Raw genomic sequence first — 27,884 nt, forward strand, 5'->3', positions numbered from 1 at the left:
TGCAATGGCCCTTGAAGGTCACAGAACCATGGAACGTAGGATTGGAATGGACCTTGAAGGTCACAGAAGCATGGAATGTAGGGTTGGAACGGACCTTGAAGGTCACAGTACCATGGAATGTAGGGTTGGAACGGACCTTGAAGGTCACGGAACCATGGAATGTAGGTTGGAAGGGACCTTGAAGGTCACAGAAGCTTGGAATATAGGGTTGGAAGGGACCTTCAAGGTCACAGTACCATGGAATGCAGGGTTGGAAGGAACCTTGAAGGTCACAGAAGCATGGAATGTAGGGTTCGAAGGGACAGTGAAGGTCACAGAACCAAGGAATGTAGTGTTGGAAGGGACAGTGAAGGTCACAGATGCATGGAATGTAGGGTTGGAAGGGACCTTGAAGGTCATAGAACCACGATATGTAGGGTTGGCAGGGACCTTGAAGGTCACAGTACCATGGAATGCAGGGTTGGAAGGGACCTTGAAGGTCACAGAAGCATGGAATGTAGGGTTGGAAGGGACCTTGAAGGTCATAGAACCACGATATGTGGGGTTGGCAGGGACCTTGAAGGTCACAGTACCATGGAATGCAGGGTTGGAAGGGACCTTGAAGGTCACAGAAGCATGGAATGTAGGGTTGAAGGGACAGTGAAGGTCACAGAACCATGGAATGTATGGTTGGAAGGGACCTTGAAGGTCACAGAAGCATGGATTGTAGGTTTGGAAGGGACCTTGAAGGTCATAGAAGTATGGAATATAGGGTTGGAAGGGATCTTGAAGGTCATAGAACCATGGAATGTAGTGTTGGAATGGACAGTGAAGGTCACAGAACCATGGAATGTAGGGTTGGAAGGGACCTTGAAGGTCACAGAAGCATGGAATGTAGGGTTGGAAGGGAACTTGAAGGTCACAGAAGCATGGAATGTAGGGTTGGAAGGGAACTTGAAGGTCACAGAAGCATGGAATGTAGGGTTCGAAGGGACCTTGAAGGTGACAGAACCATGGAATGTAGGGATGGAATGGACAGTGAAGGTCGCAGAACCATGGAATGTAGTTTTGGAAGGGACCTTGAAGGTGACAGAAGCATCTAATGCAGGGTTGGAAGGGACCTTGAAGGTCACAGAACCATGGAATGTAGGGTTGGAAGGGACCTTGAAGGTCACAGAAGCATGGAATGTAGGGTTGGAATGGACCTTGATGTTCAAAGATGCATGGAATGTAGGGTTGGAAGGGACCTGCAAGATCACAGAAGCATGGAATGTAGGGTTGGAAATGATCTTGAAGGTCACAGAAGCATGGAATGTAGGGTTGGAAGGGACCTTGAAGGTCACAGAACCATGGATTTTAGGGTTGAAGGAACGTGGTTAGTCTAGAGTGACTCTGCTTTGTCTTTCTTTTTCTTACCAAATTGGATTCTGCTATTTCAGGGCTTTTTTGAAAAAATCATTTTCTCTACCGGAATGCCTGCAAAGAATGATTCCACCACCATCCTTTTCTTTTCCTCAGATGGTACAATTTCTGAGGCGAATTGCTCATCCTTACTGTCAGGAATTCGGGTATTCCCAGTCCACAACAGGTCTGTTTTGTGGATCTGAGCCCTACAAACAGTAACAGATTCCATTTTCCTATCAGCCCCTGGGCTCCACGCTGTGTGGTGCAGCACTGCAGCCATTCTCTGGGATGTGAACCCATCTCCTCATTTCAGCCACTCACCTGGTGAACTTAACTGCAGTGGGACTCCACAGAGCTACGTTTACAAGAAGGCCATGCAGCACAGCAGTACCCTAAGCCCTCGTGTCATCTTTCCACTGTCATAATCCTCCAGCAGCCCCAGCATTCTGAGTTGCTGTGGATCCCAGCGACCACAGGAGCCAGCAAAGCACCGCACGGCCCAGGGCTTTGTGGCTTCACTTCCCTGCAGCCGCCCAGTCCTCCTGCACGTGGCACAGCAGTGTTTGGGAGAGACGCAGGACAGGAAAGTGCCAAATATTTGTAATTGCACAGACGACAGAATCACAGAATTGAAGGTTGGAAAACGCTTCCAGGATCATCCAGTCCAAACACTGACCTAACTAAAGTATTTCCCCACTAAGCCTTGTCCCTCAGTGCCACATCTACACCTTCCTTGAACACCTCCAGGGGCAATGATGCAACCACCTCCTAGATACATGCATATAATTGCCTGCAGAATAAGCTTTGAACTCTTTATTTAGTAGCAACGTGGGTGTGATACAAAAGATTTCGGTACAAAAGGTGTGTACTTTTTTTTTTTTAATTAAAGCAAATGTGATATTCTGCATTAACTGTATTAATTCTGTACGTGATATTCATGCATTAACATCATGAATTCTTTCAATAGATAAAATGGGAAGTACCTCCATAATCAAAATAACTGTTTTATTCCAACAGCAAAGTAAGTTTAGCACAGGTTTAATTGTCAGATGTTGTTTATAATCGCCTGCGGTTGTTGGGGCTGCAGTCAGTACTGCCACACCTCTGTAAATCACAGTATTCAATGATTCACTCCAGCTACAAACACTTCTGGGGCAAACAGGCAGAGTTTGGTCCTCCCTCAGCTTTAGGGGAGCAATCTTCTGGGAGTGAAACGTAATTAGACAACAAGTAACTGGTACGATGTATTTTAATTAGTGGTTTTGTGGCTGGCATCTCTCAGTTGCATAAATATCAGTGCAGTGGGAAATGCACTCAGGGGAAAAGGTGGTGACTGAGAGGCAGATTTCAGCAGCACAGCCCACCAACGGCCCCCCCTGCAAACATCACAGCACACAGCCAGCAGCCACCCGAGCAGGAGCTGGGACGGACTCGTCATGAAGGGCTTTTCTTTATCACGTCATCCCAATCATCACTTTCAACCCTCTGTGTTGAAAAAAGGCGAGCAGATCTGCACAGGGAAAAAGCCCTATTCATTTTTAACCCGTCTCAGCAGCGTGGTACAAAAACCCTGCAAACACTCCTGAGGACAGACCACAGCCTTTCAAGGAATAAACAGCCTTGCTGCACGCAGTGAGAGAACTGGAAGTCCTCACAGCCTCTGAGATCGCTCCCGTGCGTGTTCCTTCCCCAATAAACAAGCATATCTATTTATCTATCTATCTATATACATTTACATATATAAAATACATACTATTATATACAATATTATATAATATTACATATGTTATACATATTATAATATATATATATACACACTATAAAGATAGATATATATAAGTGCATGTAACTAGCGGGACTTTATATATGTAATTATTAAAACACACACACACACAAAAAGGGCGGTAAAACATGAATCTAGCAGGTTGGACACACGTCGTTTTAAGGCTATTCAAAGGACGAACGACACGCCGCCGCACCGCAGCCCCGCATCGCGGCGCTCAGCCCGCCCCGCACGGCCCCACGGCCGCCAATCCGCTGCGCCCACGCCACGACGGTGGCCGCGAGAGCTGCCCGGCAGCCGCCTGACCCGAACGGCGCGGCCGTGGAGGAGAGCCCCGCCGCGCTGCTTGTCCCGCTGCTGCCCCGCGCACCGTCTCGGCTCGCTCCGCGTAGCTGCCTGCCCGCGCTCCCGCCCCGATCCCCGTCGGCCGAAAGAGCGTCAGGCACCTGCGTGAGCAGGCGGGGTCCTGGCGTCAGGACCCCGATCCGCAGTGCATGATGGGAACTGTAGTAATCAGCGTTCGCGCGATACTGGGCGTGAGAGGGGCGGGGTGGAGAAAAGAACTACAAATCCCGGGGAGCCGGGCGCTCCGGCGGTGGGAGCGGTAGGGCCGCGGGGCTGCGCTGGCGACGAGCGCTCAGAGCCGGGGATCGGTGCTTGTCCGCGGGCTGCCATGGATCTCTTCGGGGATCTGCGGCGCATGAACAAGCGGCAGGTAGCAGCGGGCCGGGGCGGGGGGTCGGAGGCGGCTGTCCCCGGGCTGACGGCATCTCGGGGCGTTGGAATGCCGCCGGGTCCCGGAGCAGCCGGTGCGTAAGCGCTGCTGGCGTATGGCTGCGGCCGGAACGGCGCTGCGGCTCGCTGTTGTGGGCCGGAGATCTGCCTCGTGCTTAATGTGACACCGCAACTTGTGAAAACACGCTGAAAATGTTCTCTCGTCCCGTGCAGCTGTATTACCAGGTCCTAAATTTTGCGATGATCGTCTCCTCTGCCCTTATGATATGGAAAGGGCTCATCGTCATCACTGGCAGCGAGAGCCCCATCGTTGTGGTGCTCAGGTGAGTGACGGTACTGCGCTGCTGAAGGCGTCGGGCTCCTTCCCTGCTCCAAAGGCAGCTGTGCAGGTCTGAATCGCACCCGCACGGAGCAGAGCTCCATCCGTGCTTAGAATGCAGGCTGTCAGTGATGTGTGTGGAGCAGCAGCTGTGTGAGACCTCGGTCTGTTTCCTTAAGGAACGGAGCAGCTCCCTGAGATCACTCATGTTGCCCAAGGAGGCTGTGGATGCCCCATCCCTGCAGGCATTTAAGGCCAGGCTGGATGTGGCTCTGGGCAGCCTGGGCTGCTGGTTGGCGACCTGCACACAGCAGGGGGTTGGACCTGGATGAGCACTGTGCTCCTTTGCAACCCCGGCCATTCTGTGATTCTATGCCTGAGAAATTCTGTGTTGTGTTTTCTAAAGACATTGAACAGTGTTAGGTCTATTTGTTAATTTATTTTTTACCACATGGACGTTTATTTTAAAGCTATATTATGGTAAAACTCCTTTTATTAGTTTCGGTGGAGCATTGCCTCTCTCTCAGTGGTAATTTATGGCATGTCAAGACCCAGTCCTGCAGGCCTCTGTGTGCTGATCAAATTAATGAAGTTAAATGTATGTTCATGGAAGGTTCAGCCTTAGAGAAACAGAATGGACATCAGTAAGGAATCATGCAGAAAGTAACAGCATTTTAATGGGAAAAGTCCATTACTGTGACAGGTGACAGGGCCCGAAATCCTACCTTGAAAGCTGTTACCAAAATAACAAAAAATGTCTGACTGGAAAAAAGGCATCAGTTTTTCTGATCATTACAGAATCACAGAATGGCCAGGGTTGGAAGGGACCTCAAGGATCACGAAGCTCCAACCCCCTGCCACACGCAGGGCCACCAACCTCCACATTTCATAGCAGCCCAGGCTGCCCAGGGCCCCATCCAACCTGGCCTTGAACACCTCCAGGGATGGACGGGGCATCACAGCCTCTCTGGGCAGCTGTTCCAGCAACTCACCACTCTCATAGCAAAGAACTTCCCCTGACATCCAACCTCAATCTTCCCTCCCTCAACTTCAAGCCATTTCCCCTTGTCCTGCAGTTATCTCCCCTTTCCAAGAGTTGATTCCCCTCCTGTTTGTAGGCTCCCTTTAGGTACTGAAAGGCTGCCATGAGGTCACCTCACAGCCTTCTTTTCTCCAGGCTGAACAAGCCCAGCTCCCTCAGCCTGTCTTCACGGGGGAGGTGCTTCAGCCCTCATTATCATGATCATGATTAGCCATCATTGATATAAAAATAAGCCTCATTCCTGTCAGTTCAACTCTACCCAGAGAAGTATTTCGTGTGTTTCTGTGAAACACTTCCTGGCTTTTGTCTGTCACATTGTCTTAACCTGAATGGCTCATTTTATTCCTTTGTTGGTACTGTATGGTACTGTTACTTTTCTGTACAGCTTGTTACTTTCATTGAGGCAGTGAGGATGTCTTCTAGGGGCTGGCCCAGACTGGGGCTCGCTGGGCTTTGGGTTGCATGTTAGTTATCTGCGTGGTGTTCCTGATGGTGCTAATAAACTCTTTCCTTCTCTTTTTTTTTTTGTAGTGGCAGCATGGAGCCAGCTTTTCACAGGGGAGACCTCTTATTCTTAACAAATTTCCACGATGACCCAATCAGAGCTGGTGAAATAGTCGTGTTTAAGGTCGAAGGCAGAGACATTCCAATCGTTCACAGAGTAATCAAGATTCATGAAAAGTAATGCAGCTTGGCCTTTCCCTTCTTTCTAAATACGGTTTCTCTCACTGTGACTTTCAGTTGCTTTTCAGTTTGGTAATATCTCATGAAAAGGAGCACTTGAGGATTTGCTTTAATGTGCAGCTGGTCAGTAGGATGTGATCTGTTCCCAGTTCTGGGGTGTGCTTCCTGTGACCCTGCCTCCCATCCCTCAGCAAAATTGTTCAGGTTCAAAGTAGGTTGATTTATGCCACAGGGAGTTGTGCTGTTTTTACCCTTCTGGCACAGGCCTCACATCATGAACAGTTCTTCCCAAGGCAGTTCTGCTTTTGCACAGTGAAAAGGTAGCATGCATATAGGAAGCACTGGAGTATTTGCTCCTTAGGAGCTCTGAGCAAGTGTTGAACCAAAATCCTGCATGTGTCATCCACACATACATAGTGCTAGAAAGGGAGCAAAACTTGACAGGTTTTCTAAGATCAGCACTTCAAATTATACCAAACAAAGCACAGAAAACACTATTTCCATTTGAAGCAGTAGGGAAAGGTTATTATTTGGGTAGGTTTAGGGTTTAAAATCTCTGTTCCTGCCAAAGGAATGAACCTTCTTAATGGCCAGAAGTTGGGGTATCAGCACTGCTGGGCCGTAGCCCTGCACACAGGGTTTCCCATGCAGTAACAGCCCCACAAAATGTTTTGTCCACTCGATGATGTTTAAAGACTGATGACCTGTATTATTTTTTTATTCTCCCTTTTATATCAGATACAAATATCAGATACAACTGAGGTTTTCCTGTATGGTTTCACTAAAGAGTGAGTGACTTGAAAGCGTGTTGCAATGACAAAATGTTGAGTTATGTGCAGATTTGCAACTGTGCTAATTGATTTGTATTAACCTCAGAGGAGGACTAAGCTAAATTTTGATTTGAGATCTTCCATTAAAATGATACTTCCTCTTAAGGAGGGGGGTTGGTTTTATGGTTGGGTGCTGTTGGTTGTTTTGTTTTGTTTTTTAATTAGTCTGTGTTCTCCTGAAAATACAGAGAGTAGCAATGTATGTGTGGGGGTTTGTTTTGTAAAACAGCAAATACTGTTTTAGTTTTAGAAATTAAAAGTGAGTGCCTTTCACAGTCATCACATAACTGCTGACATCAGGTGCCAGTCGGGGAGCATTTTGTACCAGCTCTCCTGCTGAAATTTGTTGTCAGTAAAGGCTGTAATGTTGATGACTTAATGGTGCCCGTTAATAAGCAGGACTGGAAGTAAACCTGGTTATCTAATCTTGTAGTACTTCCCGTCTCCATTGTGTGCTTTCAGGATGTTGATTGAAGTGTTTACATTAAGTGGTTCAGTTTATCACCTCGTTGCCTTTTAGAGAAAATGGGAACATCAAATTTCTGACCAAAGGTGATAACAATGAAGTTGATGACAGAGGCTTGTACAAAGAGGGGCAGAACTGGTTGGAGAAGAAGGACGTTGTTGGAAGAGCAAGGGGGTAAGTAATGCAGAATATGGCTGTGTTCTTTTTTACTGAATCAGGGAACAAGTGATGACCTTAAATCTGGGTTCTGCTGGGTACAGAGTGAACAGCGTGGTATTTTTGAACTTCTTAAGTAGGCTGGTAATTAAGCTAATTTCCGTGGGAAAGTTACTTTCTGCAGTCTACTCGCTGTTGTGGAGTGGCAATTAATTTCTTGAAGAAGTAGCATACAATAAAAATAGCTCACCAGTGTGCAGCAGTCAACCAACCTTTTCTTGTGGCTTCTGGAAGCTGCCAGGAAATGATTCCCACATCCCACAGTGATTTTGTGTAAGGTTTCAGCATTTGTCCACTTCCCTGCTTGAGAAGAGGATTTTCTCAAGTTATCCGTAGTTTTGTGTAAGAAATGTGCACCTGGAACAACTCCTGCTTGGAGCCTCGTGCCATTTGTGGGGTGCACACGTATTTCAAATGCTGTGAATGGTATTTAGCAAGGCGAGGCATTTGTGTGATGGAAGGAATGGGCGCTGTGAGAGTCTGCTCCTGCGTTGTGAGATGCACGTCATCCTTAAGGCCCTTGTTGTCTGCTTGAGTGTTTGTTTCCTCTGAAACCCATTATTGGACACTTCTGAGGGTTAATTTTACCTTCCTCTGTTCTTCCGTTACAGGTTTTTGCCTTATGTTGGTATGGTAACTATAATAATGAATGACTATCCGAAATTTAAGGTATGTATGCAGGCAGCTACGTAAATCTAAAGCTGTAGAATACCATGTAAGGTAATAAGGAAAGAGTCTGGCTTATAGGAGAACTTGTTCATAAATTTGTTACCTAGTGTAGAAGGAGCATTGTTTTCTTGTCTGCAGCCTGGCAGAAAGTGGTGCTTTTATTGATTTGAAGGCAATTTACAGCTACCTCATGAGTTAAGCATATACAGTAATGCTTATTTATAAAGAATATTGCTGTATACAAAATATTGCTGTAGTTCTGCAGGAACTGCAACTGCTCACTGCTCACGTTTTAAGCAGTTTGTCATGTCAGAACTTCCCTGGAGAAGACTTGTCATCAGTCTCCTTTCTGTATTTTCTTCTGCAGTATGCTCTTCTGGCAGTGATGGGAGCTTATGTGCTCCTGAAACGGGAATCCTGAGGCACAAAAAAGAAGTCAGCTTTCCAAGAACGACGTATCAAGTTAAATATATGGGGATAAAAAAAAGCGTAATATATTTCAGATGTTTTAACTTCTGTCTACGGTTCCAAAGCTGTGCAAACTTTTGTCTTGTCTAAATAAAGGGTGTTACTGATGAGTGAAGCTTTTGGCTCTGGGTTCATTCCTTAATGGCATATTTGCCATCTGAAATAAGCAGTGCTTCCACTTGGCCTTCTGCAGAAGGGAGATAGTGACCGTCCAGAGCTGGAGCAGCTCATGCACTCCTTGCTGTGCTGTGGGTGCATTGCTCTCAGACTGCAGTGTGATGGAGGCTCCCCTCGCTTTCTCCTGCCTGCCTGTTGAGGTGTTTTGCTCTTTCTGTTCACAACCTTACGAGCTTTTCTGTCAGCACTTAGAAAGACACAGCACGAATGTCAGAACGGGGTGAGCTGCAGGAGTTTGGCCACACTTTTACCTAAAGAAAACATGCTGGGTATGGGTCTGGAGGAAGGAAAAAATGCAATAATACGGAAGCAATAACAAAAGCAATAACACAGAAAGGAACTTTCACTCTTCATTGAGAAATGGAAACTTCTTTTCTCTGAACGTGAAACTTGCTCCTTGATGTTCTAGCAATGAAGAAGGGAAGGACCTGATTTTTTGGGTCATGACATGATTCTAGAATTCAGGCTGTTGACGTTCTTGCTTTTGTGTTCCTCGCTGTGAAATAAAACCAACAAATTTTTCCTGGGGCTTTATAGAAACCCGAATTACTAGATGAAAAGCACAGTTGTGCGCTCAGTAATATTACCAGTAAGGAAGAAGCATAACCCAGATTCCTGTTTTGAGGACGTGTTGTTCTGTCTATGACACCTGAAGAGTGTCAGACATAAGACTGATCTTTCATTTTAAGCTAAGAACAGCCTTACGTGAAGTCCTGGGTCTCCTTGGCTTCCAGTGTCAGCATTGTACCCTCAACAAAGCAGGACTTGTTTTCTTGGCGTGCTTTGTTTTTGTAGCTCTGATGAGGAACAGCGTGATGCTTCCTTTCCTACAGAGTTCTGTTTCTTCTGCAATCCCTCACCCCTGCAGAAATACGCCGTTACACAACCGTGGCACCCCTTCTGCTCCAACTGAAAGGCAGGCAGCTGCTGGGTTCTTCCGAGCACTATGCTTCTTCTGTGTCCTACTGAGCAGTTTTCACAACAAACCCTAATATAAAAGCGAGTTATTCAATTGGTGCGGAATTAAAACTGAGCATAATAAAGGGCCTGTCAGAGTAATGCAGTTATTCTTAATGCAGTCTTTCTGGAAGTATGTCATCATGGTTAAGTAAAAACGCAGTAATTTTGGGGGGCAGTGCACGGGTGGTGTTACTCGAATTGGAATTGCTTCCATACAATCACAGTCCTAACTTTGAGAGTGGGACTCTGCACATAGCTGCGATGATAAATTCTGCCCGTTTCGGTGGGAATTTTGTGCTGAGGAAACACAAAGTGGGTAAAAACGAGCCAGGATTGACTTAGCTGTGCTCGGAAGATTGTAATTCTTGAGAGTGAAATCCTGCGTCTCGTTCTGGCTCCCTGATAACCCCATCCTGTGGAACTGGCTGGTGGTAGAGTTAAATGCAGGTGCACCTACATTACCTGCTCTTATTGCTCGGTGTTGTTTGTACTGCTGTACCTGCTCTTTGGTGCTGTGCACGACAGCACAGCTCCACTTACCTTCCTGATTTCAGCTGGATACACAGAGAGCTGCTAATTGCATCCAAACTAAGCAGCTTTTGTAAACCAAAACAAGCGTGCAACTTGTTCAACCATCCAGTGCAGACAATCTACCTCTTGGCCTTTGCAGTCTGCTAGGTCTGAGGTGGAGGTGTTGTGCTGAGAACAGCCTGAGAATAGGTCTTTTCCCAGTGCCTCCTGAGGGCTTTGTGTTGGTGTAGGAATGAGATGTCTGATGCTGATGCTTCTTGCATCAATTTGTTGACGTATCTGAGAACTAGAAGAACTGAAGACCAGACTGGTACAAAATGAAGTGAGGGTCTTTAAACACTGATGTTTGGAGGAGCCGGTGCAGCTTGGCTGGTTGTTCTCCGCTGGGTCTGTGAGTGGAGCAGACTCATCAAAGCCTCTGGGAAAAAGAAAAGCAAATGCTGGCTAGCCTGAGAGGTCCTCGTATCTGGGGTGGTGCTGGAGGAGCAAAGAAACACCACGAGATAGATAGCATCCAAAGCCATAAGGCACAGAGCTCTGTGGGCACCTGAACCCTTCCTTGCACTGAAGTTCTAACTCACGGCACTGAGAAGATGTGAAATTAAACCACCTGGGGGTTTAGGGTGCCTTACAGTGCCGAGGCCCTACACAGCTCAGTGAGAGCATTTGTGCTGTAATCATGATACTTCTGTCAACGCAGAATATGAAGCCTCTTTCTCAGCAGAGAGGAAGCGATACTGAATATTAAGCCTGATTAATCACGTCTCTTTTTCTCAGAGAAAAAAAATGCAAATGATGCAGCACATGCCTTTTGCAGAAGGGATGCTTTGCACAGCACCAGCAGCCTCGCTTTTCTGACACCAGTGCTGCTGACAGGGTTTACACCCACGGAGAAATCCTTCCAGTACTCACCTCTTCACAGCGCCGAAGAGGTGGTTCAGACTTCTCTCTGCCTTTTCTGCTCATCACACATTGCTCTCACTGTCTTTTCTTACTCACTCAAGAGCCCCAAGCCCGCAGCTGAGGGTGCTTTGAAAGGCAAAAGGGAGAGAAAGCAGAAGCGCCCACAGACTGCTGTACGTCTGTCCTGCGATGGCTGTCAGTCCCACCAGGAGGAGACGGGGTGCCCACAGGACCAGCCCAGCCCTTTCTCTCTGTGTTTAATCAAGATAGTGACCAACAGTGATGAAAACAGCAATGTCCTCTGCCTGCCTGCGTGGGTTCTATCAGTGTTTGGACATCTCGTGGGCCCAAAGCAAACAAAATGTAAAGGATGAAAAGTTAAATGCTTCCCTGCTGTATAGCTCAGCTTAATTCAGCCTGTTCCACCTCTTCTGTCACCGTTTTCATGCTCCAGCACCTTGCTTTCGTACAGAACCAACTCTGCTTCTCTATCATCCGTGTGTAGCGATGCTATCAGCAAAAAACTGAAAGCCTTTATGGGGTGCGTGTGTCATCTGCAGGCATATGAAAATCTGATGTGGACGGGGGCACCATCCCCATTCTGAAGCCATTTGAAAACTGAACGTACATCTGGATCCAAATTGGGCAAACAAAGCTGCTACAGACAAAGCTCCATTCCGTTTGTGGTGATGTTAGGACAGCAGGACAGTGAAGGTCACATCGGCTGAACTGGAAACTGTGTTTGGGGAGTGGGATGCCTGCATGCCAACGCCAGCAGCTGCAGCATGGCCCAAGCAGCTGCATTGGCTCCTGCTTCCAAGGAACATTTCCTTTTTGCAGCTGCTGTGCATTGTGGCTGGAGCCCTGGGGCCGTTGACAGCCCTGGGGCTTCCTGGCTCTGCCCCTCCTATCACCTCTGCTCACTGCCTAGTAGCAATCCAGCCTTCTGCAATGAAGTTTCCTCCATTATAACTTCTCAGCACCTGCAGCTATACATGGAAGGAAGTTGGCACTTGGGAAACAAAGCATAGTTTCCTATTTCCTCTGAGCTTGTTTCCCACAGGTTTAGCCTGCAAACTAAGATGCCAAGCTAAACTAAGCCAAACTAAGATGCAAGCCAGCAGATGAGTCACCTGCTGGGTGCTCTGCTAACTCAGCCACAGCTGAGGAAGTTCTATAGAAGCAGCTCAGACTGCGATGTCAGCCCCATCCCCAAGACACCAAGTTAACATAGTGAGTTCATCTTCACTTGCATTCAAAGAAAGGAGGTAATAAATGAAATGACAGAGCAAGAATAGCACAGAACAAGGCAATGCCCCTAACCTTACTACTTAGGATTAACTACAGTGATTAGGAAAGACACATCACCAATTGCCCCAATATTTTGCTATCATCCAGACCTGCATCCACTGGATGCCCCAGTTGCAGTGAGGGTTTGCTTCCTGGGAGCTGGGAGGTCCTGGCAGGTGAGATCTCCAGCTTCACTACTGGAGAGTCCAGCTTTTCTACCTTTGAACAGACAAGCTTACATACCTTCAAGCATGGAAACATCTGGTTTAATTCTCCCTCTTTGGATTCCACCTCCAGCCTGGCCAAGGCTCAAGGAGGAACCATGGAGTTCTGTGTATTAGTGAGCCTTGACACCATGCTTCTGAACAAGGAAAGGTCCACACATTTTCATAATGCTTCATGTAAGCTACATCTCTTGCTAACGAGGCACCTTATCCAAGATATGTATTTTGCTAATGGTCGTATCCATTTGGTTAATGATTGGACACTGATGATGTATAAGGGGTTGTGAGATTCATCCAGAAGTCCACACTGGTTCAAGGCCTACAGTTCAAGCCTTCAGCAGCACAAACAGTGCCGAATTTCTTAAACTCTGCCTTATTAAACAAATGCACATCACTTCATGTTGTTCACTTCTGCCAAGCTGTGGGGCTCCTTGCACAAGAACATCAACAGGATGGAGCTCTTTACAATAAGAGCAGAGAGGCTGGTGTTGCCCCATCCCTGCAGGCAGCCGAGGTCGGGCTGGATGGGCTCTGAGCACTGCTGGAGCTGTGGGCGTCCCTGTGCACTGCAGGGCGTGCGACCTGATGGCCTTCAGGGGTCCCTTCCCATGAAGATTCTATGGCTTTGTGGTCTGGCTGTTTGCACAGCGCTGCCCCCAGCCCCGCTCTGCACCATTCAGCATCTCCAACATTTGCAGAGCGCTCCCCGGTGATCGCTCCCTTATTACACTGCTGATGCACTTAAACCCCTGTTTGCTCTGTGCACACATCGGAGCTATCTGCAACGTCAGAACTGCTACAAAAGGCGGTGAGAGGCACAGCGTTTTTCTTTCACCCCCTTTTATTTCCATAAAATCCGACTCGCTGATGGACCGCGTTTGCCTGAAATGCGAAGGAAGCAAAATAAACAGCAGTGCTGTGAGAGCAGCATTAAAACGCAGCCATGCTTTCCACACCGTCACTTACTTTGACACGTGGACAGATACATGATGAGCAAAAAGGGGTCTTCAAACAAGGAGAGCTGTTCCTTGAAGCTTGCATACTTGTCAACGTTACCGGGTTCCTTCTTTAGGGCAGAAGGCATCCCATAGGACTCAGTCCCCCCCCTCTGAGCACGTGTTCTCATTGACTTTCAGGATGACTGTCAGCATAAGAGCAAAGGTAAGCCTAAGAAAAGGCAGACAGGCCTTCAGAGTTGCTTCCATTTTGGCTAATCGTTGGTTTTCTCTTTCAAAAAGACCCAACCCCCTCAAGTGGAGTTTCTATTGGTGGCTTGCTTCAAATGACTCAGCTGAATGCCTGAGGGACTTCAACAGATTTCTGTATTTGCTTCATGACGATGCTCCAAAAACGCGTTTCTCCCACCTCCACTCCCCCCAAAAAAAGGATTCAAAAAGCCAATGTTAATTAAAAAATAAAAAATATATTAAAAAAATAATAATCACCTCAAGCCCTACTTTGATCCCCCCCCTGCAGACTGTTACTTTTCACCATAATTGCAATGGTAACCTGCAGGGAAACAAATTAAGACGAAGAGAGAAGATACAAAAATGGAAGTGCTCCAGAAGCAGCCTCCAAGCAGAGCAACCCGAGGCAGTGTGAGATGAGATCCAACATGAGAGAGCGTCCTTCATCAGGTGGGATGGACGCAGACATGTCATGCACAGGCAAAATCTGAGAAAGGCGCAGCCACTGTGGCTGAGGAAAGGGGTTTGGTGTTGCTTTGGTGTTGCTGTTTATCTGAAAATGCACATTTTTTTTCCTGAATTTTCCATTTCCTGGCTTGAATCGTGATGAGCAATTGGGATGTCCCATGGACGGCGACGCTGTCACTCAGCACAGAGCATGTGTCTTCCGTAGCGACGCCGCGCAGTGAAACTCCGGACTGAGGCATGAAAATGCCATTGTAAATTAAACAAGAACGCATAATGAATAACAAAAATGAAAGAGTGAATCACATGAAGCAATAAAAGGAGACGCAATAAACTGAGATTAAACAAGGGAACAATTTGGCTCATGCAGGAGGGTACACAACTGACTTCAGGAGTGCTTGAGCTGGATAATCCGCCCAGTAATTACGTTACTTTACATCCCTGGTAGCTTCCAGCAGGAAGCACTGTGGGTGCAGCTCTGTGGGGTCAGCTGAAGGACCTGGCTATCCCTCACAGCCAGCTCTGTTAACAGCATCTCTGACACCGTGACGTGTCTCTCCAGACACAGAACTGTCACCTCAACCAATTCCATGCGACTTCACCCCTCTGCCCATTCCCCTTGGGGGCAAGCAGCACGTCAGGGCTGCACATCCTTCTGCCACGCATCCACCTTCACTCCACTGAGGCCACTTTGAGGAGCACACGTTTGTGTTCCAGCTCTTGGTGGCCTTTACAGCCCTCTGTCTCTGACTCACCCACCTCTCCTCCTTGCTCTCAGCAGAGTGGAAATCACAGAATCATAGACTCACAGAATGGCCTGGGTTGCAAAGGAGCACAGTGCTCATCCAGTTCCAACCCCCTGCTGTGTGCAGGTCGCCAACAGCAGACCAGGCTGCCCAGAGCCACATCCAGCCTGGCCCTGAATGCCTGCAGGGATGGGGCATCCACAGCCTCCTTGGGCAACCTGTGCCAGCAAGGAACAGCTTTCCATTCATTAATACAACTGGCCAGCTCTGGGTGCCCTGAAGTGCTGGAACACCACAAGGAGAAAGTGCTGCAAACCCGAGTTGTATTTGTAAATACCTGCAACAGCAACTTCAGGTGATAACTGGAAATTAAAAGAAACTGCCTCAGAGCTTGAAGTCATGTTGTCCTTTGAGTTTGCTCGTTTTCTAGTGATCTCTCCACCTCAGAAGTGCAGGAGCAACTTTTTTCCCCCTTAAGCTCTTGCAAAAACTTCTCAGCCTGTTCACGCATTTCCATCCAGAGAGGCAAATTGCTTCTGTGAACACTTGTCGTGCTTTTTGTAAAGAAGATAAGACATTTTTGTTTTTAACTTCTTCCAAAATGGAGTTCCTGCAGCAGAGATGTCACCCAGCTCCCTGCCCCAAGCCGTGTTGACGGCACTTTGCTTTAGCGCGTAAATTAGGACACAGACATGAGAACCTGCACGGCCGACGGTAAAACCGCACCGTGCCATGGCCATCCCCTCGCTTATGTCCCCTGACCCCCGTGTCCCATTCCGGGTTCCTGCCGCAAAGCCCCCCCCGCCGCTGCTGCCCCGCGCAGACCGACCCGAGCCCGCCGGATGTATCCGAGGGGAAAACCCACTCCTCGGAAGTTTCTGATTCGCGAACGTAACTAATGGTGAAAACGGCCCCGAGCGCCGTGTAGGGCGGTGTCTCCATCAGAGCGAGAGCTGCCACGGCCCGGCTGCCCGCGGAGAACGGGGACAGGCCGGAGCGCCGGCGGCACCGGGACAACCGGGCTCCCCAGGGCCCGGCGGAGCGGGACGAGCGGCACCGGGACGGCCGTCGGGGAGCACGTGCGGCGGATAGGGGCAGCGCCGGGGCTGAGCTCCGGGATGGAACCGACCCCGCCTCCCCCCTCCGAGAGCCCTCCGGGGCGGGGAGGAAGGCGGGGGGGTCCGGCTGCACGCGGCATCACCCGCCCCCGCCGGAGGCAGGATGGAGGCACGGGGGGCCGGGGGCGGCCGCAGCCCCGGCCCCGTGAGGAGGCGTCAGGCGCTGGAGCTCCGGTCCCGGGTTCGTATAAATGGGGGTCGTCAGCGGCGGCGTGTCAGCAGCGCCCTCGGCCCAGCCGCAGCCAGAGCCGGAGCGCGAAGCCGGGCTGGGGCCGGCCCGCAGCGGAGTGCGGCTCGACGGCGGCGCGGGCAGGGAAGCGGCACCGGCACGATGGGCGGCGGCGGCCCCCGGCGGCCCGGCTCGCTGCCGCTGCTGGCTCTGCTGGCTCTGCTGGCTGCGCAGGGCGGAGCGGCCCCGCTGCAGCCCGGCGGCTCCCCCGCGCTCACCAAGATCTACCCCCGCGGCAGTCACTGGGCTGTGGGTAAGTCTCCGTGCCGCCCCCCGCGCTCCGCTGGCCGCTCCGGGGGCTCCGTGCTGCCCGCCTGCCGCCGCCGTCGGGTCTCCTTCCCCGCTCCGTCCCGGGAGCGCCGGGCGGGCTGTGGCTGTGCGGGACGAGTTCCTACATCCGACATCAAGGCATGGGAAGTCTAAACTTTCAGCTTCTTCACTCACAACTTGTTTCACCATTCTAATCAGGTGCTGCTCCCTATTTCCGGCAAAATGCTTGGTTATCTCTCTCCGGTTTGTAGCAACATCCGCACTGTCCGTGTAGGAAATCAGTTGTGTGTAACACTGACAGCGCCTTCAGTCCCTGCCGTGCTTCAGTTTCAAAATCTTGCTTCCGTTCCCCTTCCCTTTCCTTTTCCCCTTTCTTTTCCCTTTCCCTCCCCTCCCCTCCCTCCATACCATCACTACTCCTAGCTGATGTTTGAACCCTTAAAGCCGTGTTTGGATGAATTTCATGCCACAGTCCTTGTTCTTACAGGGCACTTAATGGGGAAAAAGAGCACTGGGGATTTTCCTTATGCCTATGAAGAAGAAAACAAGATCCCATTTTCAGCCTCACCTGAAAATATCAAGCAGCTGGATGACTATCTGCAGCGGGAAGAAATGTCCAAACATTTGCTACAGCTGCTGGAAGGGAATGAAAATAAAAGTGCTCACTTCTTAAAAGGAGGGCTTCCCTGGCACGCCAGGAACTCCTGGGAGACAGATGACAGCAGCAGCTGGAAAGATGTAAGTAAGACAAAATGTGTGAGCGCATTCCTTACAGTCACCTTTTGTTTTGAAGTGGCATACCATCTCTTGACTTCTGCATTGACCTGATCGTTATCAGAAGCGTGTCTAACGCAGCAGTCATTCAGTAAATGCAGCATTCATTCAGTGAAGCAGGATTTTACCCTTGATTAGGAATGGTCGGTCACATACGCCGTGATTTATGAACAATTCAGCAGGTGTTCCACAGGTTTCAGTGTCCAGATTCCCTTTCAGCCCCCCCTGGTTGTCAACATTCTTGGTTTTTCTGGCACTTCCTCAGGCTGAGATGACCGCATCAGCAGCAAATTCTGTGTCAAATCAGCAGAACCGAGCTGAAAAACAGGTGTGCATGCAGGGAGGAGGCAGAGAGCTTTACACATCCTGTATAAAGCTGCCCCACACGGGCTGTGTGTTCTGGCTGCTGTTGCCTGCTCTGGCTTGCGAGGCACCTCATCCTGGAGCTGAGCTGCTCCCAGCTCTGCTTTCAGCACACCCAAATCCCTTCCCCAGGCATCACTGTGTCTGCCTGATGATGCTGACCGCTGCTGTGGTCGTGTTTGGTCCCACGGAATCAATCTCTGCCTGCAGGCGAGCTTTAACACGTGCCATCCTTAATCCAACCTCTCCTTCCCTTAAGCGATGGTACCTATGAGCGCCAGTTCATGAGGTGTGGCTTTGGTACAGATTCACCCCCATTCCTTTGGGAAACCCTGTGAAATGTACTTGGGAGGATGTTTAACAGAAGGTAATCGAGGTCCGAAAGAAGGCTTGCTGTGTGCACTGCAGAACTCCTTTCTCTGTACGACTCCTTTCTCTGCAAAGCACCAGGTTCCAGGGTGGTGATGGAGCTGCACATCTCTTTTTGGGCAGCATTGATACGGTATAGAAAGAGTGACACATGCTTTTAGAGGCACTGATGAGAAGGGTTTTTCTTCCCATCTTCTCCACCAGTGCGTATTCCTGAGGTAACTCTGCCCTGCTCTCCCTCCTGAATTCCCAGTGCAGTGAAATCATTGCTGCTGACTTGAATAAGGATTTACTCATTCAATTAAGCTGTGATTTAAGTCTCTTAGAGCACTGATGTGAGTGCTGCCCGTGTGTTTGTTTCTGGCTGTGGCTTTATGACAGCGATGTTTAAAATAACTGTGATTGATATGGTCTATAAAGGGAAAGCTATTTGTCTCCTCCTCAGTTCTGCAGCGTGCAGCTCTGTAATCCAGTTAGACAAACTCCATTATGTTATATGGAGAGGGAAATATTTTTACTTCTAAAAGCATTTGGTAATAAATCGTATTTGAATGGCCAGATGTTGCCCTTATTGAATTCTATTCACATCTGTGTGCTTTTGCTCTAAATTAATATCCACTTTTTTTTTTTTTGGGGGGGGGGGGGGGGGGGGTCAGACATTGAACGTATTTATGGAATAAATAATGGGGTAATAACAAATACGTGGAATAACATTGCCTTAAATCTCCAGAATTATCAAACGAGTGGCAGAATAAATCACATCTCCTATGCAACCGTGATACATGACATCAGCAGAGCCTCGTTTTGCCACAGAACCTTTCATTTCCAGTGTGCAAAGTTGCTTTGTGTCTCCCCTGCACCATAAAAGGGGGCGCCTACCTCCTGCTCTCCTCTTGCTGGACGCAAACAGCCGATTGCATGCAGCCTGGAGAGGACAGAACGCACTGTTCTTCCACCAGGCTCCAAAAGCAAAACCCCAGCACCCAACAACTCAACCCAGACCTTCTGCTGAGGTCTGCCTTCCGGGTGCAGGAGGTCTGAAGACCAAAAGCGATGCGCTTTGATGCAGGAGGGCTCTGCGCTCAGATGCTGTCCTGGGGGATGCGCTGTAGTGGGAAATGCTGGCAGGAGGTGGGTGTTGGACTGGATGGTCTCACACGTCTTTTCCAGGCTTGGTGAACTTGTGATCCTTTCCCAAATGTTTAAATAACGATTGCTGTTATTTTTCTTTCCTGACGAGGCAGTGTTTATTTGCAGGGGCAAATTCTGGTGCATGGGAGGAAATTCAGCCTCACGTGTACACGGCGACATGAGAGCTGACATGACCTCTGTATTTCTGTTCTGTGGATGTAGTGTTGATACCTAAACGCACATATTTTGTATACCCTCTGGGTATGAGGGCTTCCATCTTGCACTTGGCCCACACGCTTCCTGTTCATGCTCAGTGGAGTTGCCTGTGCATGGGGACGGTGGCTGGGCATCAGGTGGCTGAGCAAATGGTGATGGGGCAGTGGCTATGGGATGTTTGCAGTTGGCCCTCGGTGCCGTTGTGCTTTTCCAGCCACAGTGTGTTTGAAAAAGAAACTGACTGTGAGAGGCAGCAGATCCCGTGTTCGGAATTGGTTCGCTGTGAAAATGCCCTTTGGGTGGAGGTACTGAAGTGTGAGCAAGAGTGATTTGTGTGCTGTGCAGCGATGCATTACCTGCCCTGGGACCAAAGAGTGACCAGGGAGCTGCAGGCAGGGAGTGGTGCTGAGCACGGGGATCTGCTGTGTCTCTCCACCGAGCATCATTGAAGGCAGGCACTGCTGGGAAGGGCTCTGTTCCATGGAGCCTGTCAAATTTCAGTGCAGTTTTTGAATTTAAAATCATAGATTGGGAGTTACTGACCCTGAAGTCAAAAGCTGCAGCAGTAAATTCAGGTCTGCCCTTCAAGTAACTCGGCTCAGAGCCTTGGGTGCAAGCTCTGATTTGTTCTGAGCATTATCCACCATCAGTGCTCATGCTGTGCCATTCAGTTCTCAACAACAACAACAACAATAATAATAATAATAATTATTATTATTATAAAATTCAGAAAGACCAGAACACATTGTGATGAGTATCAAAACAGACAGTCAAAATGGGAGAGAACTGAGCATCACAGTGCTGGGAATTCAGCGGCGGGTGGAGTGCCTGAGTTCCATCCTTCTGTCTTAAGGCAGCTGTGGGCTGAAGGAAGACTTTGCTGCTCTTTATTCCATGGATAAATTGCAGTTGAAGTGTTTAAAGATCGGAAAGGAAATCTGTCCTGCAAGCTGGCCTTGGTGTAAGTCGGAAAATAAGCTCTAAACTGTTCCTGTGTCTCGGCTTTTTAGCAGTAATGAGGCATTATATCAACCGAGATGGCAGACAGAATGCTCTGGGAAATGACTTTCCTCTTACTTTGCTGATTGGCCATTAAGCTGATCAAGACAAAGGATGTCTTTTTGTGTTTGTTATGTGAGCACACGAGGAAGCTGTGTATGAGGCTGATGAGCTTAGAGAGTGACTTCTGCCAGGCCTGCTCTGTAAATGCCATCTTTTCTCTTTTTATCAGATGATGGAGAATCTGCTTCAAGTTGTGAACATGAAGGAGAGCGCTCCGAGCTGAAAGGAAGTCTCTAAACCCGAAGAATTGGAACACTTTCCATAAGAGACTATGTTTCACAACCACTTGATTGTAATCAGATAATCAGCAAGGTTTCCTTTCTGTAAACAAGATTTCCGTTGTGTAAGACACCTAAATACACGTATTCTTGTATGTTTCGGCAAAGACCACGCTCCCTACTTCATTTCCGACGCTGCCCTTTCTCTCTCGAGCGGCTGTGACAGCCGCAATGCTCACGGAAGGGTCTTACAACGAATTACACCCGCCCGCTCCGGTCGGACACCGCGCGGCGTCCCGGCGCTGCAGCGGATGGCGCTGATGGAGCGGCTCCTCTCCCGCTGTGCCCGACGCGGCCGCCAGGGGGCGCCGCAGCACCGCGGATCCGGGGCGGTGCGGTGGGAGGCGCGGGGCGATGCGGGGAGTCCGCCTGTTTTCCCAGTCCTTTCCCAGCTGGTTAGTCCTTCCCGCCCTCCTCCTTCAGTTTTTCCCTCCTGGAGGATGGGATTCTCTTCCCCCAATTTAGGATCATTGGTTCCTAACAGTTGGAAGGGACCAGCAGGTCCCACTGCCTGCAGTGCAGCAGAGCACCCACAGCTCCATCAGGTGCTCAGTGCCCCATCCAGCATGACCTTGGGATGGGGCACCACCACCTTTCTGGGCACTCAGGTTCCTCACCGCCCTCAATGTGAACGACTTTTTCTACCTAAATCTCCACTCTTTAAGCTTGAAGCCATTTCCCCCTTGTTCTATCACCACAGACCCTGCTGAAGTGTCTGTCCCCTTCTTTCCTGCAGCTCCCTTTTAGACACTCCACAGGCTGCTCCCAGGTCTCCCTGGAGCCTTCTCTTCTCCCTGCTCTCAGCCTGTCCTCACAGGGGAGGTGTTCCATCCCTGGGCACCACTTCTGCAGCCCTCCTCTGGATGCGCTCTGTCAGGCCCACGTCTCTCCTGTGCTGAGCACTCCCCCATCTGGACACGGCACTCCAGGTGAGGTCTCACAGCTCAGAGCAGAGGGGCGCATCCCCCCCCCTCGCCCTGCCGGCCACGCTGCTGCAGATGCAGCCTGGGACAACAGTTGGCTTTCTGGGCTGTGAGGTGACACTGCTGGCTCTCGTACCCAGCTGTCATCCAGCAGCCGCCTTGTGTCCTTTTTCAGCAGGGCTGTGCTCCATCCTTACATCCCCCAGCTTGTACTGATGGTGCAGGTTGCCACAGCCCAGGTGCACTCCTTGCATTTGGCTTTGTAGAACCTCTCACAGGCACTGCTCAAGCCTGTCCAGGTCTCTCTGGATGGCATCCTGTCACCCTTGGGCCTGCCAAATGCACCAAAAGCTTGGTGTCATCCACAAACTGCTGTGGGTGCACTCAGTTTCTCTGCCTGTAGGGTGGCACTGGTGTGATGTGACAGAGAGGGAAAAAAGCCGGCAGCTGTGTGGCTACAGGACCACAAGGCCCCGAAGATCTGGGGCTGCACACCATGCAGGCCGTGCTGCATCCTCTGTGCTCCCTGTTCTCCCTCCCATACCAGCAGCCCGAGCTGCAGCTCTGCCTCCTCCTAAGGCCATCCAAATCCCTGCTGCCCATCACTGCTCTCCCCTAACTGCCCTGACCTGATCATTTTAACCTCTTTTCTACACAGCACCAAACATTTCAGGGCTTTATGTCACAGTTCTTAGCATGGCAGGAACTTCATATGCCAAAGGGCTGACGTGTCGGCCAACATTCACATCACACATTAGCAAAATAGAGAAGGCACGATGTTTGTTCTACCAGAAAGCCCAGCAATGCTGTCAGGATGGCAGCAGCCCCACTCTAATCCTCCCCAGCTTCTGGTTCTGTCCCCCCCACACATGCAGGCAGGTGACACGAGCTCCCACATAGCCCAAAAGGCTTTATTTTTGGGGGTGAAACAAACACAGAGGTGGGTTTGGTCCCCAGGTCCTGTGCCTGCCCTTCCCCCATAGATGGAATGGGCACAGGATCCCAGCACAGTGCCCCCAGCACAGCCAGCACCCAGCGCGCCCTCCTGCCTGAACCCAGCACCATCACAAGGGGCTGCATCTTTCCATAGCTCCATTTACAGCTGTTTTATGGGTGCGACTTTTCCTCGGAGCTCTGGGTAGCCGCAGGGGTCGGCAGCAGGGGCTGGCAGCGCCGTCCTGCTGATGGAATTGAAGCAAAAGGAGAAAGAGCTCCGGCAGAAATGGCCGCGCTAAGAGCCTTAGCGCAGTCAGAGCAAAGAAGTGGTTAAGGATCTAGATGATTTAATCCAGTTTTAAGAAAAGGTTTTACAGTGAGCAATTAGATGCTGGTTAAGGAATTAATCACTAATGGGTCATTAACTCTGACTGCTATTGTACAGTTAACAAGCCGAGGCAGGATTATTAGACTCAGCACCCAATTAAGGAGGAGAAGATATTTACAACAAACGGAACAAACGGGATTTTAAATGGAACGGGACAGTCGGAAAGCGCAGGAAGACAGAAAACCAGGCGGGGTGCGGGTGCGTTTGTGCTCAGCCCTTTATTGGCTCCGAAAACATTTACCTTTCCACGTTCAGGGGGGCTGAAGTGCTAACACCGTCACTTTCCTCGGAGGACGCGGCTGCACACAGGGGCCGATAATCCGGCGCAGGGTTCAGGCGGACCGCAGGTAACAAAGGAACTGCTCCGTACGTCCGCGGAAGAGTCCCGTCGCCACAGCCCGGCGAGGCACGCCGTCTTTCGCCTGCAGGTTTTGGATAAAGAGCTTGAAGAGAAGCGAACGGGAGTCCGCAATGCTCCGCCGTGCCGAGCAGAACTCCGCGGGTCCTCCTGGCGGCCGTGCGGGATGCGGGAGGCAGCGGGATGCAGGCGGGCAGGGGGATGGTGTCAAAAGGTGGGCGAGCATCCCTGGACCCCAGGGAGCACCCCCGGACCCGGGGAGCACCCCCAGACCAAGGGGTGCTGCTTGCTGACCGCAAGCAACAAGTGCTGCAGGAGGTATTCCATCCAGGTGATGCACACGAGCAAGAGCTTCCGAAACAGAGGGATCCCAGTGATTAGCTGCACCCGCTCTGTGCACACCAAGGGGCTTGGGGGGTCGGGGGGGGGACGGGACTCTGCTGCGAAGGAGGCTGAGGAGGGATGCTTAGGAACTGCTGTCTGAGGTGAAAGAGCTCCCTGAAGTGAAGCTGAGCGGAGCTGACATGCTTGCTCCTGACAGGGCTCTTAAAGATATGCACAGATTGTGAAAATATAATTAGAAGCCAGCCTTTGTCTGGCCACAACGAGTGGGAAATGGTGAAAGGAAAGGCCTCCCGGCCGGCATTGAATCATCCCTGGGACACAATAAGGGCGCTTGTGCATCCTTCTCCTTTCCCTAATGAGAAATGTTAATTGCCACAACCTCCAGAGTGTGCAGAGTGCCCCGTGCCCAGCGGAGGAGAAGGGCGGTTTCATTACAGCTTCTCAGCCCCATTACGGGCAGTAACGGAGATAATGGAAAAAAAAGGGATGCTGCAGTTACAGCTGAGGTGGCTCAGGAAGGGTGCTGTGCTGCAGGGGGTGATCACAGCCCTGCACCCTGACGGCACTCGGCCCCACAGCACTCAGCCCCACGACGCTCAGCCCTACAGCGCTCAGCCCTACAGTTCTCAGCTCCACAGCTCTCAGCCCTACAGCGTTCAGCCCCACAGCACTCAGCCCCACAGTGCTCGACCTGACAGCGCTCAGCCCACAGCGCTTCACCCCAAGACATTCACCCCACAGCACTCAGCCCTGCAGCACTTGATCTCACATCTCTCAGACCCCTCCGAGGTCGAGCCCACGACACAGCACTGCTACGCTCAGCCCCTCAGCACTCACTCCCTCAAAGCTCAACGGCGCAGTGCTCAGCCCTGCAAACACTCAGCCTTGCAGCACTTGCTCCAGAGCCTCAGCCCCGCAGCACTTGAACCTGCAGCTCTCAGCCCCACAGCTTTCAGCCCCGCTGCTCTCAGCCCCGCAGCTCTCAGCCCGTCAGCACTCAGCCCCACAGCTCTCAGCCCTGCAGCCTTCAGCCTCAGTTCTCAGCCCCACAGTTCTCAGCCCCGCTGCTCTCAGCCCCGCAGCTCTCAGCCCGTCAGCACTCAGCCCCACAGCTCTCAGCCACGCAACTCTCAGCCTCTCAGCTCAGCCCCACAGTTCTCAGCCCCACAGCTCTCAGCCCTGCAGCACTCAGCCCCGCAGTTCTCAGCCCGTCAGCACTCAGCCCCACAGCTCTCAGCCACGCAACTCTCAGCCTCTCAGCTCAGCCCCACAGTTCTCAGCCCCACAGCTCTCAGCCCTGCAGCACTCAGCCCCGCAGTTCTCAGCCCCATAGCACTCAGTCCCACAGCTCTCAGCCCCGCAGCTCTCAGTCCTGCAGTTCTCAGCCCCGCAGCTCTCAGCCCCGCAGCTCTCAGCCCCGCAGCTCTCAGCCCACAGCTCTCAGTCCTGCAGTTCTCAGCCCCGCAGTTCTCAGTCCCGCAGCACTCAGCCTCTCAGCCCCACAGCTCTCAGCCCCACAGCTCTCAGCCCCACATTGTTCAGATCACAGTTCTCAGTCCCACAGCTCTCAGCCCCACAGCACAGCCATCCCCTTGCCTGTGCAGTCACCGGGGAGCACAGGGCTTGCAGGATCTGTCAGTCCTTTTCTCTGGGGTCAGTGTGGGCCAGAAGCACAGGGTGAGGTGGCAAAGGACATCTGGACCTCAGGCCACCCTGCAAAACTGTGCAAGGATGGCAAGCACCACTGGGCCACAACCCTGGCAGAGCTCCGTGGCGGCTGAGGGAGCACCACGGCCACACTGCGGGACAGGAGGACCCCAGGGGCTGGTAGCCCTGGCAGCCCCTTAGTGCACACACCCTGCAAGCCAGCGGTGCCACTGAATGGCACAAAAGCAGAGGACCCTTCCCGCACCCTGCGGGTCACAGCTCCCAGGCACTCCGTGCATCTCTTGCGCTCTACAGCAGCTTTTATTGCGACCTAAAGCATCCAGCCAACGAGGGAGAGTGGGAGAGCTTTTCCTAAACTACAGCCCAGCCCCAGCTCTGCGGGACACACGGCACAGGGGGTTCAGAGGACCACGAAATACAAAGTCGGGACGCGGACGATGTCGGCAACGGAGCGGGTCGGGGGCGTCCCACGGCCTCCCGGCAACCGGCGCTCTCAGCAGCCCGCAACCCAGCAAAGGGAGGGAGCTCAGATGGTCTGCCAAGGCTTGCCGATGGACTGGATGTGCTCCTTGGCCTTCATGCGCAAGGCGGCGATGCTGGTGTTGCGCGGGTCCCCTTCGTCCAGGGGGAACTTGTCCACAAAGGCGGCCCCGCACTGGTAGGGCGGCGGCGGCCCCATGGCTCCCAGGGGCTGCAGCGCGTGGGTCACGGCCGGAGAGTTCAGGAAGGGCGGTGGTGTGTAGCTGGCAGGCAGCCCCTGAGGAGGGGCCGTGAAGCCGGGCAGGCTCTGCAGGGCCGCGCCGCCGGGCACGGGCGGACCGAGCCACGTCTCCAGCGGCAGGCTGCTGCCCAGCGCACCCACCGGGGCCGCCTGCGGGGAGCGGCTGAAGGAGAGGATGGGAGAATCCTGCAGCTTCATGGAGCTCACCTCCAGCTTCTCCTGCCGCCGCCACTTGGCCCGACGGTTCTGAAACCACACCTGCAAGCACAGCCGCGTTATTCGGAGCGGCGCGGCATCGGTGACCGCACAGCAGTGCCAGCCCCGCGGCGGAGCCGTCCTGCCTTCCCCGGCCGTCCGCCGTACCGGCACGCAGCGCCCGGTAGGGACACGGGGGGAGAAACGGCGGCCGCCGTGCCTGGGAGCCCTCAACCGAGGCCGCCCAGACGGAAAGCGGCCCGGCGGGTCTCCGCGGTTTATCCCGGCCGGGGGACAGCCGGGACAGCGGCATCGACAGCCGCCGCCGCGAGTGCGCAGCGCCGGGCCGGGGCTTCCGGGGGACAGAACGCGGGGTCGAGCCGAGCCGAGCCGAACCGTGCGGGACCGCCGGCAGCCGAAGCGCGGGCGTTACCTGCACGCGGACCTCGGGCAGGTTGACCTTCATGGCCAGCTCCTCGCGGCTGTACACGTCGGGGTAGTGCGACTTCTCGAAGGCGCGCTCCAGCTCGTGGAGCTGGTACGTGGTGAAAGTGGTGCGGTTCCGCCGGTGCTTCTTTTTGGGCTGCTCCTCGTCCGACGGTTTCCCGTCGCCTCCGCCGCCGCCGCCGGGCAGCTCGGGGCTGGCGCTGCCCGGGCAGTACGGCTCTGCGGGGGAGAGACAGACGGGTGAGCGGCGGGGGCGGCCGCCTCCGGGCCCTCCCCCGGGGCGTGGGACACGCGTCCGCCGCCCGCCGCGCTCACCTTGGAAGCGGCCCTGGGTGCTCGGCCGGCGGCGGCTCCGCGGGTCCCTTCGGGAGGCAGTGCCGCGGTCCCCTCTTGTCCGCCGCTTCTTTGGCGCTGCCGGCGCCGCCGTCGGGCTGGAAGGGGCTCAGGAGGCCGTCATCCTTGGTGAACCCCAGGATGGCCTCGATGCTGTGCAGCCTCGACGGGTTCCCCCCGGGGCTGCGCGCCGCCGGAGCCGACAGAGAGAAAGCGCCTTCGGCCATGGCGAGCGGGGAGCCGGGAGGGTGCATGGGGCGGCCGGCCCGGGGCGGCGCGGGCGGCACTGGCACGGCACTGCGCGGCGCGGCGGGCTGCCCTCCTCGGGGCGGGGGGAGGAGTGCCGAGGGGCGGTGGGCGACGGGGAAGGCGAGGCCCCCGCGCCGCTCCGGCCCGGCGGGGGGAGGCAGGGCATCCCCAGAGCCCCGCCGGCGGAACCCGCCGCCCCCCCCCCCCCCTACCCTGCCGCCACGCCCCGCCGGCTCCGGGCGGCCCCGGGCGATGCCATTCGGGGCCCGCGGGGCGGGGCGGCCCCCGGCTGCCGATGGGGGCTGGCCGCGGCAGGGCAGCCGAACGCGACCCGCGGCTGCGGACCCAGAGGCGGCCGAGCGTCGTCGGAAACCGTCGTGGTACGGCAGACGGCGAGAACCGGCCCGGGAAGGGCGCTCCGCGACGGGGCTGC

At 52.4% G+C, this 27,884-nt stretch overlaps 3 protein-coding genes and 1 long non-coding RNA gene across 4 annotated transcripts in view; 2 read left to right on the top strand and 2 right to left on the bottom strand.

Annotated features, from left to right (window-relative positions):
- Window positions 1-27,884, bottom strand: part of LOC125686975 (uncharacterized) — a 149,342-nt gene that overhangs the window by 63,003 nt on the left and 58,455 nt on the right. The window lies entirely within an intron of this gene.
- On the top strand, window positions 3,729-8,710 carry SEC11C (SEC11 homolog C, signal peptidase complex subunit). Its single transcript, XM_048931647.1, has 6 exons — window positions 3,729-3,881; window positions 4,115-4,224; window positions 5,794-5,943; window positions 7,297-7,416; window positions 8,070-8,127; window positions 8,495-8,710. The coding sequence occupies exons 1-6, from the start codon at window positions 3,840-3,842 to the stop codon at window positions 8,546-8,548; spliced, it is 534 nt and encodes a 177-aa protein (XP_048787604.1). The 5' UTR covers window positions 3,729-3,839; the 3' UTR covers window positions 8,549-8,710.
- Window positions 16,393-20,988, top strand: LOC125686969 (gastrin releasing peptide). The gene is made up of 3 exons (XM_048931648.1): window positions 16,393-16,678; window positions 17,183-17,433; window positions 20,780-20,988. Exons 1-3 carry the CDS (start codon window positions 16,528-16,530, stop codon window positions 20,831-20,833), a joined length of 456 nt encoding a protein of 151 aa, XP_048787605.1. The 5' UTR covers window positions 16,393-16,527; the 3' UTR covers window positions 20,834-20,988.
- RAX (retina and anterior neural fold homeobox) lies at window positions 25,890-27,467 on the bottom strand. The gene is given in 3 exon segments (XM_048931655.1): window positions 25,890-26,485; window positions 26,856-27,086; window positions 27,172-27,467. Coding segments are annotated over 3 exon segments (969 nt in total). The 5' UTR covers window positions 27,457-27,467; the 3' UTR covers window positions 25,890-26,032.

This window comes from Lagopus muta, chromosome Z (genome assembly GCF_023343835.1).
Source record: "Lagopus muta isolate bLagMut1 chromosome Z, bLagMut1 primary, whole genome shotgun sequence".
Taxonomy (NCBI): Eukaryota; Metazoa; Chordata; class Aves; order Galliformes; family Phasianidae; genus Lagopus; species Lagopus muta.